The 18,798-nt window shown below is 37.5% G+C and overlaps 2 protein-coding genes across 5 annotated transcripts in view; both read left to right on the forward strand.

The window, feature by feature from the left end:
- LOC146481044 (uncharacterized) overlaps nucleotides 1–18,798 on the forward strand; it is a 185,587-nt gene that overhangs the window by 29,042 nt on the left and 137,747 nt on the right. The window lies entirely within an intron of this gene.
- The window catches only part of LOC146481045 (uncharacterized), a 68,562-nt gene that overhangs the window by 693 nt on the left and 49,071 nt on the right, over nucleotides 1–18,798 (forward strand). For 3 of the 4 annotated variants that reach the window (XM_085108729.1, XM_085108731.1, XM_085108732.1), the window contains 4 exons: nucleotides 10,345–10,425; nucleotides 11,728–11,811; nucleotides 11,913–12,187; nucleotides 18,301–18,394. In XM_085108729.1, the coding sequence (XP_084964855.1) occupies nucleotides 10,371–10,425; nucleotides 11,728–11,811; nucleotides 11,913–12,187; nucleotides 18,301–18,394 (508 nt within the window). In that variant the 5' untranslated portion in view covers nucleotides 10,345–10,370. Of the gene's footprint in view, nucleotides 1–10,288; nucleotides 10,426–11,727; nucleotides 11,812–11,912; nucleotides 12,188–18,300; nucleotides 18,395–18,798 lie in introns of those variants that run through there. The other variant, XM_085108730.1, reaches the window with a different exon arrangement.

Below are 18,798 nucleotides of genomic sequence, written 5' to 3' on the forward strand. Positions count from 1 at the left end.
TACAATGAATTTTAAGGTTTTACGTGATTTTGACGCTTGAAAAGGAACACTTCTGGTCTACTTAATCCGCGTAGTGAGTCTATTTTCAAGTCATTGTCAGTTGAGCTCAAATAATAATTTGTTGGCGAAAGAAGAAAAGTGCTCACGGCTAAGCAACTTATTTTTCACTGAATTCTAACAAGAAGCGAAAACACAGTCAACTCTCTCGTAAGCGACCACCCTTGAGACACAACAAAGTGGTCGCTAACGGGAGGTGGTGGCTAACGGAAAGATCCACAAAATAAGCCTCATACTGGATTGCTTAATTAATTACATAAAAAATATATTACCTTATCAAATTACGCAAATAGAAACTAATTTATTTGATTTTTTTTCGCATGCAACACGTTTCGGGAAAAGTACAGTGGAGTGTACAGTAGTTGTCAATGCGTCTCGTGTTATACCTGAACTCGGCAGTCCGGGTTAGCGTCATTAAAACTTAAACTTTTCTCACTTCTAGTGATCATACGATTTTACGTGATTATGTTGGGTGGCCGCTTACCGGAAGTAGAAAACAAAAGAATATGTCAAATTTCTGGCGTAAAAAGTAGCCGCGGTCCCTTAAGAAATTTGAATGGTGGTCGCTTACGAGAGTGCTCTTGAAACAGTATTTAATGGAGAAACAAAACGTTTGTTTACGAAGTGGTTGCTAAGACAGAGAGTTAGCTGAGTGTATTTCATGAAGACCGATCCGCACGAGCGCCATTTTATACGCTTCGTGCGATACCCATGGTTCCTGAGCATTATTTGAGTTTTTGCATAGATTAAATTTTGTCAAATGAAGCGTTCACCAGAAAACAATCTTGAAAGATAATTTATCCTAAGAATTCTTGAACGGACTCTGCAGCTTCTCCAACAAAACAAGGGATGGCGCAGTGGTGAAACCACTTGCCTCCCACCAAAACAGCCCGGGTCCGATTCCCGATGTTGACGCTATATGTGGGTTGAGTTTGTTGTTGGTTCTTGGCCCTGCTACGATGATTTATCTACGGGTTGTACGGTTTTCGTTCCTCCACAAAAACCAACGCTCCCAAATTCCAATCAGACCTGGAAAGAGTGCTATGCCATACTTAAATCTCTTAGGTATTCTTACACTTGAAAACATTTACAAATTTAAGGTGGCCCTTTTCACACATAAAATTATTAACAATACTACTAATATTCCTAACATTTTCAAAGGAACCCTAACTCTTGCCTCTGAAGTTCATGGCTATAACACCAGATTTGTATCAAACCTTAATTTTTATCGGCCGAGGATAATGAATAACTACGGAGCTGCCACTTTAGCATTTGCAGGGTCAAAAATTTGGGAAAAAATTCCCACTAAATTAAAAAAGCTCTCATATAATAGCTTCTACAAGCAGTACAAATTGTACCTTTTAAATGCCCAATGAATATTGGGTATTTAAAAAGTATTGCCCTCACTATTAATTATCATTCCTATTGTTTTTTATGTAAAAATTGTAGTATGTTTCTATTATTGCACTTTTATTATTCATTACTTTTTTTTGCTGTTTAGTTGCACGTTATACGCCAGTTAGTTGCACGTGGCAGTGACCAACTCGAAAGCCTAAGCTCCTTTGGTCACTGCGCACATGTAATTTAATGCTATCTTTACATTACTTTTCTTATATATTGTAATTTCCTTTTGTTGTAAGCCATTGAAATAGTGCACAATAATAAAAACCTTAAAACCTTAAAACCTTAAAGAGTCACTCTGTGAAATTAGCCACTGAAATTCCAATTCATTAGTTACTATTTTCTTTCATTAAATAATAATAATCATAATCATAATAATAGTAATAATGATAATAATAATAAATAAATTATAAATAATGATAATAATAATAATATCTTTATTAAAATATTCCACACAAAGTGCTATTTACACGTTAAAAGTATATATAAAAAAGCTATCAAAAACCTATTTACAATTTATTTCAATTAAAAAGACTATTTTTAAGCACAATTTCAGTAATATTCTTTTTTTAGATATGCGATTGCAAAAAGAAAAACGAGACTACTTTCAAGCATGATGCTTTTGTAAAGAAAAAGAAAAAAATATCATGAATTGAAAAAAAATTAAATTCGTAATAATAATAGTAATAATAATAATAATAATTATAATAAAAATAGTAATAAGAATAATAGCAACAAACTTTATTAAAATCTTCTCAGAATACCTATTTACAACTCTTCACCTATTCACATATAATAATAATATATGACTAATTCACATTCCACATTCTATTAATAGACTAAAATTTTGACGAAATAAAAAATATTAAAAAGATCTTAAATACTAATTCACAAGCTTGCGCCATTATTCACGTTCTAAAATTAGCGGACACACGCTTGGCTATGGAAAGGTGTCCTGGAGCCTCTTACGCACGTGTGTACCGACCTTAAAATCTCAAAAGAAAGCAATGTTCTAATCCAAGTGACAGTAATGTGATAAAGATCCGATCCTCATTCTTTTCTGACAGCTTCTCGGCAAGGCGTTTGAGAAAGCAATTGCAGTCGGCTCCCATCACACCGTTGGTTCCAAAAACTAGGGGAGTGAAAGACTCCATTTCAACGTCCAGCACCCTCTGTTGGTACTTCAGCTTTTTCTCCTCCTCCTTCTCTTTAAAGATTGTCGATGTTGCTTTTCCCTGGTAAAGCAATATAATAATAATAATCATCATCATCATCATCATCAAAACAAAAATAAATTAGTATTTTAAGATCTCTTACAATTTTTTATTTCATCAAAATTTTAGTCTACGATGGTGGAATGTGAATTGGTCATATATTATTATCTCTAAATAGGTGTTGTAAGGAGATTTTAATAAAATTTATTATTATTATTATTATTATAATTAGTATTGTAATTAATACTTTTAATATTAGAAGTTTTAACTTGTAAATAGCCTGGAATATGTTAATAGAGAAATTGTTATCATTAGTATTATTATCATTAGTATTATTATTATTATTATAATTAGTATTCTAATTAATAATAATAATAATAATAATAAGAAGAAGAAGAAGAAGAAGAAGAAGAAGAAGAAGAAGGAGAAGAAGAATAGTACTAATAATAATAACAATTTCTTTATTAACATATTCCAGGCTATTTACAAGTTAAAACTTCTAATATTAAAAGATCCAACTCATAATAATAGAGTTAGTTAAAACGTTTCTCTGGTTAAAAATATGTAAATGTAAACCAAAAAAAATGTTTTTAAACGTTTCGGCCAAATCCTCAACCGATCATCAGGGGAAAGTGATAACAATTACAAATAGCGCGAGTACATAAAAGTGAAAATGCAAATTATGTTGACTGATTGGGGTAATTACATGTGAAAACTCGGTGCAAGTTTCATACTGGAAGGATATTTTGATTTTTTACCTTGTTTATATGAAAGGATGAGATTTTATTCCGTATTTACATGAGGGAACACTTCATGTCGGCCGACGAGATGGTGACGCCATCTTGGATTGGATGTCGAAGACTACGCATGCGACACCCGCTCCAGACTCCCGAGAGAACGATTTCATACCGGGACGAACAGTCGTACCCTTTACATGACATCGGAATGAGTTTTCATACTGGAATGAGAATCTCACTCCGGTACAGTTACCGGGATGAACTCACATCAGTTTAACTTGCTCGGTATGAGATTTTGTGCTGATATCATGTAAGCGAATGCAGAGCGAGAGTGAGCTTGTACCCGAATGAAAGTCGCGCCGATATTATGTAAACACCCCCTTACATCTTCAAAAATCCAATCAATCGGGACGATGGCTAAACTTGCCACATGAGTATCTAAATCTCACGCTAAAGGACAAAACTTTAAAGGCGAAGGATCTTGAAAGATTCCCAAGAGATGTAGTGACCTAAATATAAACAATGTTAAGCAAATGTAGCCTTTTTTGATTGTTTATGTTGTACTGCTTTCTGGTGTTTTTTCAGTCGAGAGGCAAATTTGCGTTTTGTCTCACCAATGTAACTTTTGTCGCAATATTGGAAGGGAATTAAATAGATCGCGCCACGAGTCCGGTCTTTTGGAACGGGGTCGTTTGGTTTAGAAAATAAACTGTCCATAGTCAATGGTAGGGTTTTAAGGCAAGTGTGAGGTCATAGTTTCATAACTGATCTGTTTGATCGGCCCTGATCTACCCTTGGAATGTGGTTATATACGTTGTTGATAAATGGTAATATAAGTTGTTGATATAATTATGGTCAAGAGACTATGAGGTAACTCATAGTCTCTTGTTATGGTAATATACGTTGTTGATATAATTATGGTAATATAAGTTGTTGTTGGCGTCCGGCGCACGTGTTGTTATTGTGGAATGTTGGGGTGAACGATTAGGTTTACTGCCATTAATAATAAAACGCTTCGGGTACCCATTCGCTATCAGTGCAGAGGTTACATGTTTCATCACTTTACATCGTTGGTTGCTTGAGTATGGAATGTTTTTGGCACGATTAGAGAAGGACTTAACAACGGCCCTCTTGTACATGACTGGGTGGTGCGAGTCAAACGCCATATATCTCTTTTATATGTTTGCGCTATTTGTAATTCGCTTTCACCCGATGAAGGCTGAAGTTTTCGCCAAAACGTTGCGTTCTTTAAAAAAAACATTTGATTTTGTAGACGTTTACAAATTTTTAGCCAGAGAAACGTTTAACTATCATGAAACCACCTGGTTACAGATCCATTTTTAAAATAATAATAGTATTTGTTGAACGCATTCTCTATATAAATATTTAAGGTGCCCGAACACAGTTTGCGCGCGCTTTACAGATTCTGTTAGTGATACTATTAAGCGAGCGCTAGGGTTGTGGTAAGCAAATACCATCGATCGCTCGATTTTGTACCAAATGGATCACAAAGGTAAGTTTTGCTCTTAAAATAACTCAGTTTCTCGTTTGTGAATCCTTTTTTATTTACTTCGCCGAACAAAGAAAGTGAGCTCGCAATGAGCTAAGACTTTTTGTACGCTTTTCATCTTTGCTGAGAAAACGAAATTAAAAGCCACGCATGCGTATTTGAGCAAAAAATTGTGACTGGTTGTTTTAATGGAAATGAACTGTTTTCTAAGGAACCGCCCGTTAGAATTTCGTGAAATTTGACAAAACAGTAGTTTTCTAAAAGCGTAACTCGCCTACAAACCAAAAATAAAATCTAACAGAGGGTTACTTCAAAAAACACTAAAGTGCAAAACCAACATTTACAGGAGATCTCTGTTAAAATTACATAAAAACAGCATCACTATGTCAGTATTTTGTGAGTTTTTCTGGATACAAAAAATGGAATAAATCTAACGAGTGTATTTTCTAAAAATTAAGGAAAACCATTATTTGTGGGTGGTTAATAGCTTGCTGCGTTGCCATGGCAACGGTACTTTGCGCAAGAAGAAGTATCAAAATTTATTCCTTCTTAGTTAATCTTGCAACATGCTAATTTCGGGTTCTCAGAAGTACGTAGTTTTCAAATAATGTTTACTAATACCTGTATACTAGAAAACTGTGTTCGGCTACCTTAAATGCACTCACGATTGAAAGCAAACTTAGCTAATAGTAAAACCTATCTAATTCTAAAACTAGTTTAAAAAATGCTTAATAAGATTGAGTAAAAGTCTTTAAAAATAAACAAAATCAGAGAACTGCTTGAATGACACTTAAGAGCGCCTGTCCGTAAAAATCAAACATATCGTGGCAAGGGTGGAAAATTCGATTTCTTTCATATGTAAATGTCAGATAGGCTAGGATATAACTAAAATCGCTGTATAGTTTTTTCGGTGAAATATCCTTTTATTTCAAAGAAACATGCAAATAACGAAAATCCGTTAAAATCGTCATTTTAGGCGCTAAATTATTACACGGGTTTGAGAGCTTTGCGTGCGAGAACAAATCATTCCACCGCTTTTAAAACACTTAAGAGCAATTCTCCAGGAAAGTGAAGCAAAGTTGGAAATGAAAAATTATAACCCCCTTCAATTTTATTGTGGAGGTAAATTACCTTGGGGGATAAACAAAAACAACCATTTTTGGATCGGCAGATGTATCGTTGCCATGGTAACCACACTAGATGACGTCGGCCTTAGGACCATGTTCTGAGCGAAAGTTCTACTCTCAAAAGGTAAAAGTAAATGAGTCTGGTTCTCGAGTGCATGTAGACCAATTCAAATTAAATTCACACAGATGGTCGAGCCACTCTCCCTTTTTATAAAATTTACTGTTAAAATAATTTGGGTTTTATAAACAAGAAGAAAATGCCCGTCTTGCTATGTTCCCTGTCAGCCATTTAGACAAGCAGGAAAAACAAGCACAACCATATTCCTAATTTCTCCGAAAGTACTCTTTCCACATAAACCAAATTAGCAGCAGAGATTACTCAGATATTGACGTTTTTAAATATTATAAAATCAGTTTAGGGAAAACTATATTCTGCCCATGGGTGCTGAAGACACCTGGGACAAATTGCAAAAAATTGCAAAATTGGTAATTTTGAGGGCCCTAGTATTTGCTTCAAACAGGCTTTAGATAGAGAATATCAATTTCATTTGAATTGGTTCACATGCACTCGAGAACCAATTTTTACTACTTGAGAGTGAATTTTTTGGTCAAATGATAGACCTCAGGCCGACGTGATCAAGTGCGGTTACCATGGCAACGACACACGTGTCGATCCAAATATGGCTGTTTTTGTTCATCACTCCCGGTAACCTACCTCCACACAAAAAATGAAGGGGGGTTAAAAATTTTCATTTCTAACTTTTTATTACTACAGTTGCTCTTGATTACTGGCGATAGAAACAAGAAGTTTAGTTCAACAGCTTTCACGGCTTGAGATTGGCTGATTTCGATTTCGATTTCACAATGTAGGAGTGCCGTTGTTGCTGTTGTATATAAAGACAACCTGTTAGCGACGGAAACTGACAGGTAGTAAACAAATTATTGAAGACTGTGAAAAGGCACTTGCAGTGACAGAGTTCAAGACTGATTTATGCACATTTTAAAATTTGTTTTAGTTATATATTTTTGGGCACATTGGTTTTTTACTTCCAAAGATTCTGGGGGGGGCTTAAACCCCCCCTGCCCCTCCCCCTGCTACGTGCCTGTTTTTAGTCCGTGAACATGTCTTGACCCATATATAAGAACATAGAAAAACATTTCGAAATGTTCCAACCTTATAATATGCGGTGAAAGACAGGTCCAAATGCCATTTTAGCACGATTCTCTGGTCGTTCGTCGCATAAGTTTGAGCCGGCTGTTTGTATCAAACGTTTGTTTGTATCAAACGTCTGATATGTACACCACTGGTCGAATACAAATCTTTGATGAACTTTCGGCTCATTTCATCAAGACTGCATCTTCTTCGATGGCTAAGTCATTTGCGAAGTATTGCTTGGTTTACAGTGCACGAAAATATAACATCTGATCGCTGCTAGAATGACAAAAAATGTCGGTGCTTTCAGGATGTTCAGTCTATCTTGCATTGCAGGGAGCCGTTTGTTCGTAAAATAATACAATGTCATGGCCATTTTAGGGGGGTGGAGGAGGGTGAAATATGCGAAAATGCTTGATTACTGAACAGGTATACCCAAGGCAACAACAACAATTAAGATAGTGATACCTTTAGTTACGTTGGTTTTTCCTTACTAAAATCCAGATAATTTATTTATTCGCGAATTCGTTAGCGCGCGGGCTGGCTTGTTAGGAGCGTTCGGGGGAGGGGGTGGGGTAGGGGTTGTTAGTATCAGTACTTTCTGATGGAGATCACTACATCCTTAGGCTACCTCTTTCAATTTTTTAATACAACAGATCCTAGTATGAAACCAAAAATGCGAGGTGAAAGTTCTTTTTTTTCTTCACGCCGATGACCCCAAATAGCGTATTTCCCGTATAAATGGCTGATAAATAGCAATGAAAGAACGCACCCCTGCGAAAAATATTGCCGTTCTATTGTTTTCCTGAGTTAGTGCTGAGTTAGTGCTAATGCTAGGAGGACATTGAATTACCTATTTTTTTTTTTTCATTCTTCCGTAAATAAGTCTGGGTCTCCCGTGGCTTCGAGTGGTCATTCATGTGCGTGTTACTTCGTTAGGTGTGTTGTTTTTCAAATACAATCAAATTTATGATGTCTAAATTAAACAATACTCAATTTGAAACTCTTCCTAAATTTAAAAATAAAATTGCTAAAAAAGTTCAGTCGAATTTATGGCTATGGCTATGGTCATTCGGCGTGAGAAAGAATCGCCAAAAAGTTACTAAGTAAATAAATTCTGGTCGTGCTAGTTACTTGACGCCGTTTGTATGCTTAGTGGGGGGCACAAGTGAATTTTTTTGAAGTCACGTATGCTGAAAATGGAGGGATGTAGTTCTTTTAAGGCTCTTGTAGGTGGTACAACACTACAACTACGCGGTACAAGACACCAAACATGTCTGGATACTACCTGAAGGAAATTATGGTGTTACGTAACGCGTGTGGGCCACAACATCATCCGTCCCGAGAGCACCCCTCCTGTCAGAAGCCCCACCCCACGCCAGCACCACATAAACACCGGTTTTTATTATCAACTGAAGGATCGAAACATTTGTTGTGTGTGAGGGATGCGGGAGACGGTGTGGGTGCAAATTTGTGGCCGAAACCATGATTGGTTTATGAATGAAGGTATAACAGTACCTCGAAGCGAGATAGGTTATTACAGGCTGGTTTTATACCAATCTCCTCCCACGCGCTTCCCCACCCCACTCCTCCCCCGCTTTTTAAGTAGTACGGCATTGACTAGACCCTAAGTGTCGCCCATCAGCCAGTGGAAACAGAACACTCTTTCATATTTCAGACTGCTTTCATTAGTCAATAGGAGCCGATTCCTGCTCCTCCCTTGAGTTATGTCAACAGACCGCCAAGACCAGTTACTAGCCCTATCCGACCCGCCAAGGACAGCACACTTACCCGCAGCGATCAGAGTTATGTCCAGTCAATTAACCTACCACTTACAAGCTGTTATAACCTTGCGCAAGCCGTTTAGTTAAGGTACTTTTTTTCAAGTTTTGGTGAACAGACTTGCATAACTAAGAGGAGTAAGAAAAATAAAGGCCCGAAAAGCTGTTGTCTAACACTGTCTAATAGTGCTAGCCTGCAACTAGTGATAAATTAATATTGGGGCTTACCAAAGATGAAGCAAGCAAGGAAAGACGAAATTCCTTAAATAATGTTTTTTTAATCTTGCAGTTTGTGTTTCAAAGCTAGAGTATGTACTAGTTACAGGACTAGTACCGAGTGCAGCTTTCAAGCATTTTTAGTCCTCACCCATGCCCATGACATAGTATGACAAACAGATGCCTGTAATGAGGGCTATTTTTGGTTTCATACTGGAATCATTGCATTTAAAGATGGAAAGAACTAGCTAAAGGATGTGTAGTGATCTTCGTCAGTATTTATCCCCTCCCCCGGGTTCGCGAATAAATAAATTATCTGGAATTTAGCAAGGGAAAAATAACATAACTAAAGGTATCACTTTGTTAATTGTTGTTGTTGTTGTTGTTGTTGTTGCAATGAACTGTTCAGTTATCAAGCATTTCGCATTTTCACCCTCCTCCACCCCCCTAAAATGTCCAGGACATTGTTTTGCGTGACGAAGAAATGGCTCATTGCAATGCAAGATAGACTGAAAGCGCCGACATTTTTTCTCATTCTAGCAGCGATCAGATGTACTGTTTTCGTGCACCTAGCAAAACTCACAAATGACATAGCCGTCGAAGAAGATGCAGTCTTGATGAAATGAGCCGAAAGTTAACTAAAGATTTGTATGCGACCAGTTTGCGTGGTGAACTACATCGGACGTTTAATACAAACAGCCGGCTCAAACTTATGCGACGAACGACCAGAGAATCGTGCTAAAATGGCATCTGGACCTGTCTTTTACAGCATATTATAAGGTTAGGACATTTCGAAATGTTTTTCTATGTCCTATATAGAGAGAGAGCGATGGAACTAAAACTCACTGGAATCGCGCTAAATCGCCCTAAAAATCACATAGGAGGCAAGAAATACACACGAGAAGTAAAATGGGTGATTTTTATTTAAAAATTCGTTCATATTTTTAGCCTCTAAAATAAACCGTTTTTCTCCCATACAAATCCTTATATTTTTCAACCGTTGCGTAACTAGCGCTCATATTTCGAGCTTGGGCTACCTGTGATTCTACATGTTTTATTCTTATTCTTTTATTCTTATGTTGGTATGTTTAGATGATGCATCGTCTACTGTTGCATTTTGTCGAGAAAGAATGTTATTTATTCTTTAGTGACTTTTAACGGCTATTCAGGAACAATGAAACGTTGGAACACATTCAGAAGTATGTCCCAATTTAAGGTGGCAGTTGTCGGTGAGTAAAGTAGTCAGTTGTTTATAGTATTAGATAAAATTCAGCAGTCATTTACATTCTACAAAAGAAAAAAAAGAAAGAAAAAAGAGTGTGAGTGGATATATGCAAATATGTTTTCTAAACCATTAAAAATTTTGGAGCTGTTGGTCATAAACAATGTGTATACTTAACGAGGACCCACTTTTGGTTACACTTAAATAAAGTGATTTATTTATTTATTTATTTATTTATTTATTTATTTATTTATTAATTTTATGGTTAGGGGCATGGATTTTACTTGAACACACCTCTGCTGAACCTCGTGGACAGAATTTACAGGCCAGAAAATTTGAGAAGCGACATAAACATTTTGCTCGCATTAAAATTCTGACTTATAAAAACAGCCCAGAAAGGTTTCTTTTTCGAAGTTGTAACCTCTGAGTAGATTGGGGTGTTAATAACCAAGACACCATCTTTGAAAGGTATTGAGACGTGTGCAAAGGAACCACCACCTTTCTTTGGCTTTATATAACGCTGGGCCAGTGTTCGAGTAAAGTATATTTAACAGTTTTCGTTACTGGCTTTCAGTAAAAACTAACAAACAAACAAAAATACAAAAAATAAATGGACGCCGTTAGATCTTACTACTGAGTGAATTGCTTCGTAGATATATCAGTTTAACGTGATAAGAAGATAGAATAAGTAGCTTGTTGAAGTAATGCCTCTGTAACTGACTAGCTGTTGTGTTGATTAAAAATTGTTTTAAAAAATACATTTTGTTTTCGATTTTTAAATTTTATTAAGTCGTATTTAGCTTTTGTTCCTCACGTTTACACTCATCCGCTAAATTCCCCATGAGAACAATGATCAGCCTTAAATTTTTTTCATAAAACGTCAACCATCTTGAAGAATATTTAACAGTTATTCCACAACTGTGTGTGGAATAATTGTGGAGTAATTGTTTTATTAAAAACAACCAAGAAATATTAATTGTTAGATCTTGCTGATTTCGCTTTGCAAGAAGCGAATTTAGAAGACAATTTAATGGCCTCTATTTCTCTGGCATGGTATAATGACTCGGGCCGCTAAGCCAATCAAATTCCTGGAATTGCATTACAAAATGATCCAGTTTTTAGTAATACAGCACAGACGTACATTTAATACACCACTTAATGAGTGTAATTAGTGTAAGGCGCTTGTTAGGCAACAAGGAGACTAAACCGTACATCTTTCAGGGTTTCTGAACTCAGTGTTTCACTTCATTGTCTTTGCGTAGTAATTAAGGGTCATGCTTATGGTGTTCTTATTTGTTTTGTAAAACAGGTTCTTTTGCTGTAGGGAAGTCATGTTTGTTTCAAAGACTTGTCCACGGTTCATGGGACCCATTTTTACCCGCTAAAAGAGGAGGTGAGGGGTTTGCTATTATTTATCTGTCTGTCTAGGAAAAAAACAAATCTATGCAAATATAAATCACTCTTCATAGTCACAAAGTTTTCTTCTATCCTTAGTTGACTTTAGCATGAAAAGAGTATTTCTGGATGATGAACTAGTAATGCTTGGGATTTGGGATTTTCCTGGTCATGGGCAGTTTCGGCATTTGGTAGAGGTGCACTACAGCAACGTAGATGCTGCAATTGTTGTGTATGACATAACACAAGAAGATACACTTGATGAAGCAAAGTCTTACGTCGAAGATCTTCAGACAAAGGCCAATCCAGATATTGTTGTAGCACTGGTCGGAAACAAAGCAGATTGTTCGAGTCAAAGAGTGGTAAATTACAAGGTAATTTGTTGTTGCCATTGTCCACACTAACAAGGAAAAATTCGAAAACGTATGTTTCTCAGATTTCACAGACCTTCTGTTTACCTGAAGATGTTGTTTTCCTCTGGCTGGATCTTTTAAGAAAACCCTCTCTATAGGGAACTAGAGTGGATAATTTTGAAAATTCCAGCTCTTCATTGAGCTCTGAAAATGCAGACGCGCAGTGGCAGCGTGTGGATGTTCCACTGTGTATTTAGCATTTCCTGGAGCAAAGAATTGCGTAAGTGTAACAGCAAAAACGATAAAGAAAAGATAGCGAGAAGGGAAATACCTTTGGCTCATTCTCAGAAGAGAGTGTCATTTTCAAATTTATGTGGATTAGTTTGGACGGGGTCCTATGCGACTACAGTGGTGTCAGCGACAAATAATTATGTGTCAAAACAATCAGTTTAATGAACAAAACAATTGTTCGTCACTATTGTCTTCAACAGGATGGGTCGGTTTGGGGTCAGTAAAGCATTGAATAGGCTGGAGAATAAACCCCATCAGAGTGATAAAGTAAAACCTCATTTGCATTTACTTTCAACACACTTTTACATTCGCGACTACAAAACTAGTTTCGTCGATAGACCTCGTCAGTTGGTAGCCACAGTTTGTTTTTAAAATACAGACGACTTCATATAATATAGCACGGGGAATAACCCTATCTAAGTAACTAAGTAACAATAACGCTATATGGATAGGGGGGGGATAAAAAAATACAATGCAAAATACGAAAACAACAAATAACAGCAAAATATATATATACATACAACAAAATGGAATAAAATCAAAAAATAGTTCAGTTCCTATTGTGCAATAGCCATATGAAGTAATGTTTGTAGCTTCTTTTCATGTTTGCGTGACAATAGCCCTTGGGATCCGGAAATAGCTCCACTCGCCTTTCGTTTTGATCAATTGACTTTCGGTAACTTGATGAATCCTGACCGATTCAGTGATCTGTCTCAGCATCGCATCGTTTTGAAACATTCCTGTGACATTCATGATGTACTTATGGTGGCAAACCTGACATACCAGCTCATAAGTAACACCGGTACTGCGGCACTGGAGGAAAAGGATCTTGCCGCAGTACCGGTGTTACTTATGAGTTGGTATGTCAGGTTTGCCACCATAAGTACATCGGGGAAACATCTAGAAGTGCTTACACTCGCGGTAAGGAACATTTACGTGCTCTGGAGCAGCGGGAAGAAGGGTCAGTGATGTGGAGACATTCCTGTGACAAACATGGGGGAGACGTCGTGGGCTTCATCATGAATGTCACAGGAATGTTTCAAAACGATGCAATGCTGAGACAGATCACTGAATCGGTCAGGATTCATCAAGTTACCGAAAGTCAATTGATCAACACGAAAGGCGAGTGGAGCTATTTCCGGATCCCAAGGGCTGTTGTCACGCAAACATGAAAAGGAGCTACAAACATTACTTCATATGGCTATTGCACAATAGGAACTGAACTATTTTTTGATTTTATTCCATTTTGTTGTATGTATATATATATTTTGCTGTTATTTGTTGTTTTCGTATTTTGCATTGTATTTTTTTATCCCCCCCCCCTACCCATATAACGTTATTGTTACTTAGTTACTTAGATAGGGTTATTCCTCGTGCTATATTATATGAAGTCGTCTGTATTTTAAAAACAAACTGTGGCTACCAACTGACGAGGTCTATCGACGAAACTAGTTTTGTAGTCGCGAATGTAAAAGTGTGTTGAAAGTAAATGCAAATGGGGTTTTTCCTTATCACTATGATGTTGAGTAACACTTTCTTGGCTTCGACAAGCAAAATTTCACAAAGAAAATAAACCCCTAATCATAGAAAACACAACAACTTTAATATACTCATCATGTGAGTTTTCTTTTATTACAGCCGCAATGGTTTATGGGGGTTTCCCAATTCTGGGGCTCATTGCAGTTTTCAGTGTAGTCTATCTCCCTTCCCACTAACTTGAATAAAGCTCCTTCTCAATTTTTTAAGCACACTGTACTCTTGCTTATTCTTACGCTACACGCTCCAATTCATGGGTGGCTTGCACAGGCCTATCAACAGACAATATGAAGATCAGGTAATGCCTTAAAATTCTTGAAAAGAGCTCACTGCTCAGTTTGACATGTTAACTTGGACATAAATGTGTCAGTATACGCAGTATACAGAAAATAAACAAACAAGCCGGTGTGTTCATGGTGTTCCTATGGCATACTTTCCTAATACATGTTCGTCATGTACTTGACTAGGAATCCCTCTTTGGGGCAACTGTACTGGTTGATTACGGGGCGTTAGGTCGTTGTGACAACCAGTTCCATACTGTTTGTTGACGACGTGGTATCTTTTACATATTATTTATTTATTTACAGTGCAATAAAATTCCAAATTACATTACATGTACATTGCACAAGACAATAACTGTGAGGTTAGCTTAAGACAGAAAACGAGATTACGAGAACGAGAATAAACTGCGTAATATATCATAGATAGTCTCTAAAACCTACAATCGCACACAAACTGTTGAGAACTAACTTTCAGCAGTTCTACAAATTTATTTATTTATTTATTTATATACATTATTTATACAGAAATTCCAGTTCAGCATAGCTGGTTTAAATGGAGATCTGTATAAAATAATAAGAATAAATAATAAAATATAGAAATGAAAGCAAACAATCTTTCAAAGAGTTCATGAAGGTGAGAAATTAACTAAGGTGATTTAGATGTTTCTTGACTCTCAGTTTAAAACTAGTGAGAGACTGATCATGACGTAAGTTACGAAGAAGAGTGTTCCAGGATTTGGCGGCATTGTACTTAAAAGATGTTTGAAATTTAGTAGCCTTGGCAAGAGGCAGGCGAATAAGGTCTTTGTTCCTAGTGTTGTAGTTATGGATCTGCTCCGCTACAGTGATATATCAACAACTAACAACTCAATCCACCCCCCCCCCCCCTCAACCCCTCCCCCCAGCTCAACAATGCTGGTCTGCCCTGAAAAAAAGACTGGGTTATCATCAAGCCTTCAGAGCAACATTGAGTGAGCGGAGGGGAGGTGTGAAGGTTTGCTACTCTCAAGGGCGGTGTCTTCCTTAAAGAAGATTGAGATATATGCGAAAAATTAGCTCTTGGAATTCGGGTAAATTGTTGCAGAGATAGCAGGGGTTCAGCGGTAAACAATTCAGTTTTTGATTAATTGTATTAAAGGCCGGGATTCAGCTGGACATTACCGCTAAGAATTAGTTGGGTTTGATGGAAGCAGATGAATGAGTTACAATATAAGTAAATAAACGCTGAAGGCTAGAAACTTATGCTTACGAGTTTGCTTCGATAACATCTTTTGAACATCGAGTTGCATCTTTTCATAAGGAATCCAAAGGAAGGGAAGAATTCGAAACGCCTGCCTGCAATAAACAAAAGTGGATGTGCAGAGGTGGAAGAACTTAAAGAAGAAAACAGAGCAAGGAAACTGGCGCTAAAAAGGGTGTAGGAGCTCACTTGATCCCGGCTTAAGGCTTACCTAAACCCAAAAAGTGTACTGTACTTAAGCGTGAATTTCCCTACAAAAGTGTTTATGATGCGCGATCTAGAGTAACTTGCTTGTAAGCAAAGTTCATGAAATTGTGTTATTTTCAGCAGGCACCGGCTAGCTGGAATTGTAAACTAGATGTCAATTTGCGGTTTCACGGCAACAGGGGCGTAGCGACCATATCCGCACGTACGCACGCGCATACCTCGAAAATCTAAAAAAGAATGTTTATTCATTTATTAACTTTTAGACTTTTTGGCGAAAAGCGACTTATACATAGGCAAGAGTTTTCTCTTATTATTGCACTATTCACTTTAGTATGAGAGTTCAAAACCCAGTCATCATAATGGTGATGGTCGAGACACTTGTGTCAACCTGCGCTGCCGAACGCAGTTTTAGCGGCATGAAGAGACTGAAAACCCCTCTTCGAAGCACTATGAGTGAGGAATGTCCTCTTTGGCAATACTCCACATACACAAGCACATGAATGTGGATATTGACAATCGAGTTGCCGAATTTTCCCGTAGTAAAGGAAGACGTTTCGCCCTTTTCCTGTAGCCGCATTTACAGTTTATAATTCTCAAGTCCAATATACGCTTATTTCAGTAGTACCAAAGGTTGACAAATAAGTTACTGAATAGTTAGCATTTTTTCATGCTTTGATTTATGAAACTTCTTCCTTGAAAAAAATGGCATTTCCGAGGCCCTAAAACTAAACCTTTTCTGGGGGGAGCATGCCCTCACACCCCCCTGGAGGCTGGCGCCTTTGGCGCTCGTTTCACTACGCCCTCCTGCGCGTACCTAAACGGAAAAACCACGCTACGCCCCTGGGCAAATGCAAAATATCTCCGGTTCTATACGGTCGAGCAGAGACGATTGAAAGGTAAAATAGTCTGTATTTCATTGTGAATTTCCCTTAAAAAAAGTGTTTATGATGCGCCATCTACTGATGAGCAATTTGCTTGTGTTATTTTTAGCGCTTACCGGCGAGCGTAAATTTGTGGCGTCACACCAAAAACATAAAAGTACTATCTCCACTTCCGCAAGGTTCACAGAGACGATTGAAACGGCAAAATACTCTGTCTTTACGGTTGTTATTCACTGTAAGGCCGTTTACGATGTACTGTCTATCGAAGAATAATTTTCTCGTGCTCGGTCGTTTTGTCTCTCCACTGTTGGTCACTATAATCTAATATCTATTCTTGTGCGCTGTCTTGCTCTATTACCCACTGTTGGTCACTATAACTTAGTCTCTTTTCTCGTTCTCTGTCTTGCTCTTTCTTCCGCTGCTCTCCAGTATAAAATTCCTTATCATCTCGTGCTCTGTCTTGCTTTTTCAGCCGTTGTTCGTCATTGATATTTTGCCTGTTTGTTCGCGCTCTTAGTCGCATTCTTTCACGTTGAATCTAGCTTTTTTATCGCTAGTTTTCTTGTTTGTTTTCTTTCTCTCTCTTTCTCTTCTTCCCCTTCCGTTTGTCGACATATTCAATGAATACATAAATAAGCTTTCTTCAAAATTCCCGTTCTTTTTTTTTTTTTCTAAAAAGCGGTTGGCGCAACATGGATGCAATTCGTTCGTACAGTCGTTCGACCGGACAGACAGTTACGTCATAACCAAAACCAAACTTTCTCGCATCGATAGGTTACCATGGACAAAAATTTTTTATACTGAATCTTCCTCCGAGCAAATACAGTAATTTCGCGCAATAACTTTCCAAAGTCTTTGTAAGAGGACTGGCAACTAAATGCAGAAAATTCTTCGAAAGATTAACTGTGTAAGACTTACTGTGCCATCTTCACCGAGGTTTAGTGTATTCGGTTAGCTTGGTTACTTCGGGTTTCATATATGTCAAAACTGGAGAGTTATTTTGCCAAATTTGCTTTTAGAAAATGGCAATTTGGGCGGTAATCTAGTCATCTTGATGTTGCAGACTTGGTGCCTCTTCGACCGGGCTGGCTCAGTTTCCGAGATATCGCCACTCTTTTCATTACAGAAATTTCGATGTGTTCATATGAGAAGGCTGGCTTGCCCGGCTACCGAGATCTCGGTAATTATAACCGAGCTGGAAATTTTTCCCATATGAACACTCCAGCCCGGGTACCGGGACTGTCTGTGACGAAACATTTTTAACTGCATGCGCATGGCTTGTAAGGTCGCTGACAAGTCGGAACGCGGTTCCACAGGTATTTTGGAGGTCTTTTGGGCATTTTTCATCTCGGTAACCGGGATTAAATTTCCTATATGAACTGAAGACAAAATTCGTCCCCCCTACCGGCCAGCCCGGTTACCGGGCTCATATGAAGAGGCCCTTAGATGCCGGCAACAACAGTCAACTTCACAAGACCTGTATCCTGTAACTTGAGGTTCTTTTTGTTTACTTCTGCTATCCGTTATTAACACCCCATCGTCGTATCTTAAGGTCGGTAATCAAAGGAGCCGCTGCATGTATCCTGGGCTGCAGAAATGTGACCCTGGGCCAAGAAAAGATTTGAGGGTGCAGGTTAAAACTTATTTGAAACAAAGAAAAATTTCTTAGTTGATAGTTATATCTCCATTTTTTGTTAGGAGGCAGCATCGTACGCAGAAGACAATGGCCTTCTCTTTTTTGAAGTGTCAGCAAAGAGTGGATTGAACGTGGATAATTTATTGTCAGCAATAGGTAAGTTTGACACAGAGTAAGTGGTTTCTATTGTATCTTAATGCACAAGTGAATGGATGCTGAAAATTCTGATATCTGATTAGGCGGGTTCCGAGAGAGAGCGGAATCATTCCTATCTCTGAACCTACAGGTACATGTAACTGTAACTGCAAGAAACCGTGGAATGAGAACACAACCTCAGTGGATTGTGAAATTGTTGCAGTTATTGCCACAGAACTTGTTTTTTAACAAATCGTGAAAAGGGATGGTGTAAAAAGACGTCTTATTGTTTAAAAAAGCTCATAAGATATTCATTTGAATTTTTTTATTTTTATTTTTTATTTTTTTTTATTGAGTGCTCAAACAAATTACAACACGCTTGTTAAGAAATACTACTTGTTAAGGTTGATACTTTTTATAATACA

Source organism: Pavona decussata, unplaced genomic scaffold, assembly GCF_977016875.1.
Source record: "Pavona decussata unplaced genomic scaffold, jaPavDecu1.1 SCAFFOLD_51, whole genome shotgun sequence".
NCBI classification, from domain to species: Eukaryota; Metazoa; Cnidaria; class Anthozoa; order Scleractinia; family Agariciidae; genus Pavona; species Pavona decussata.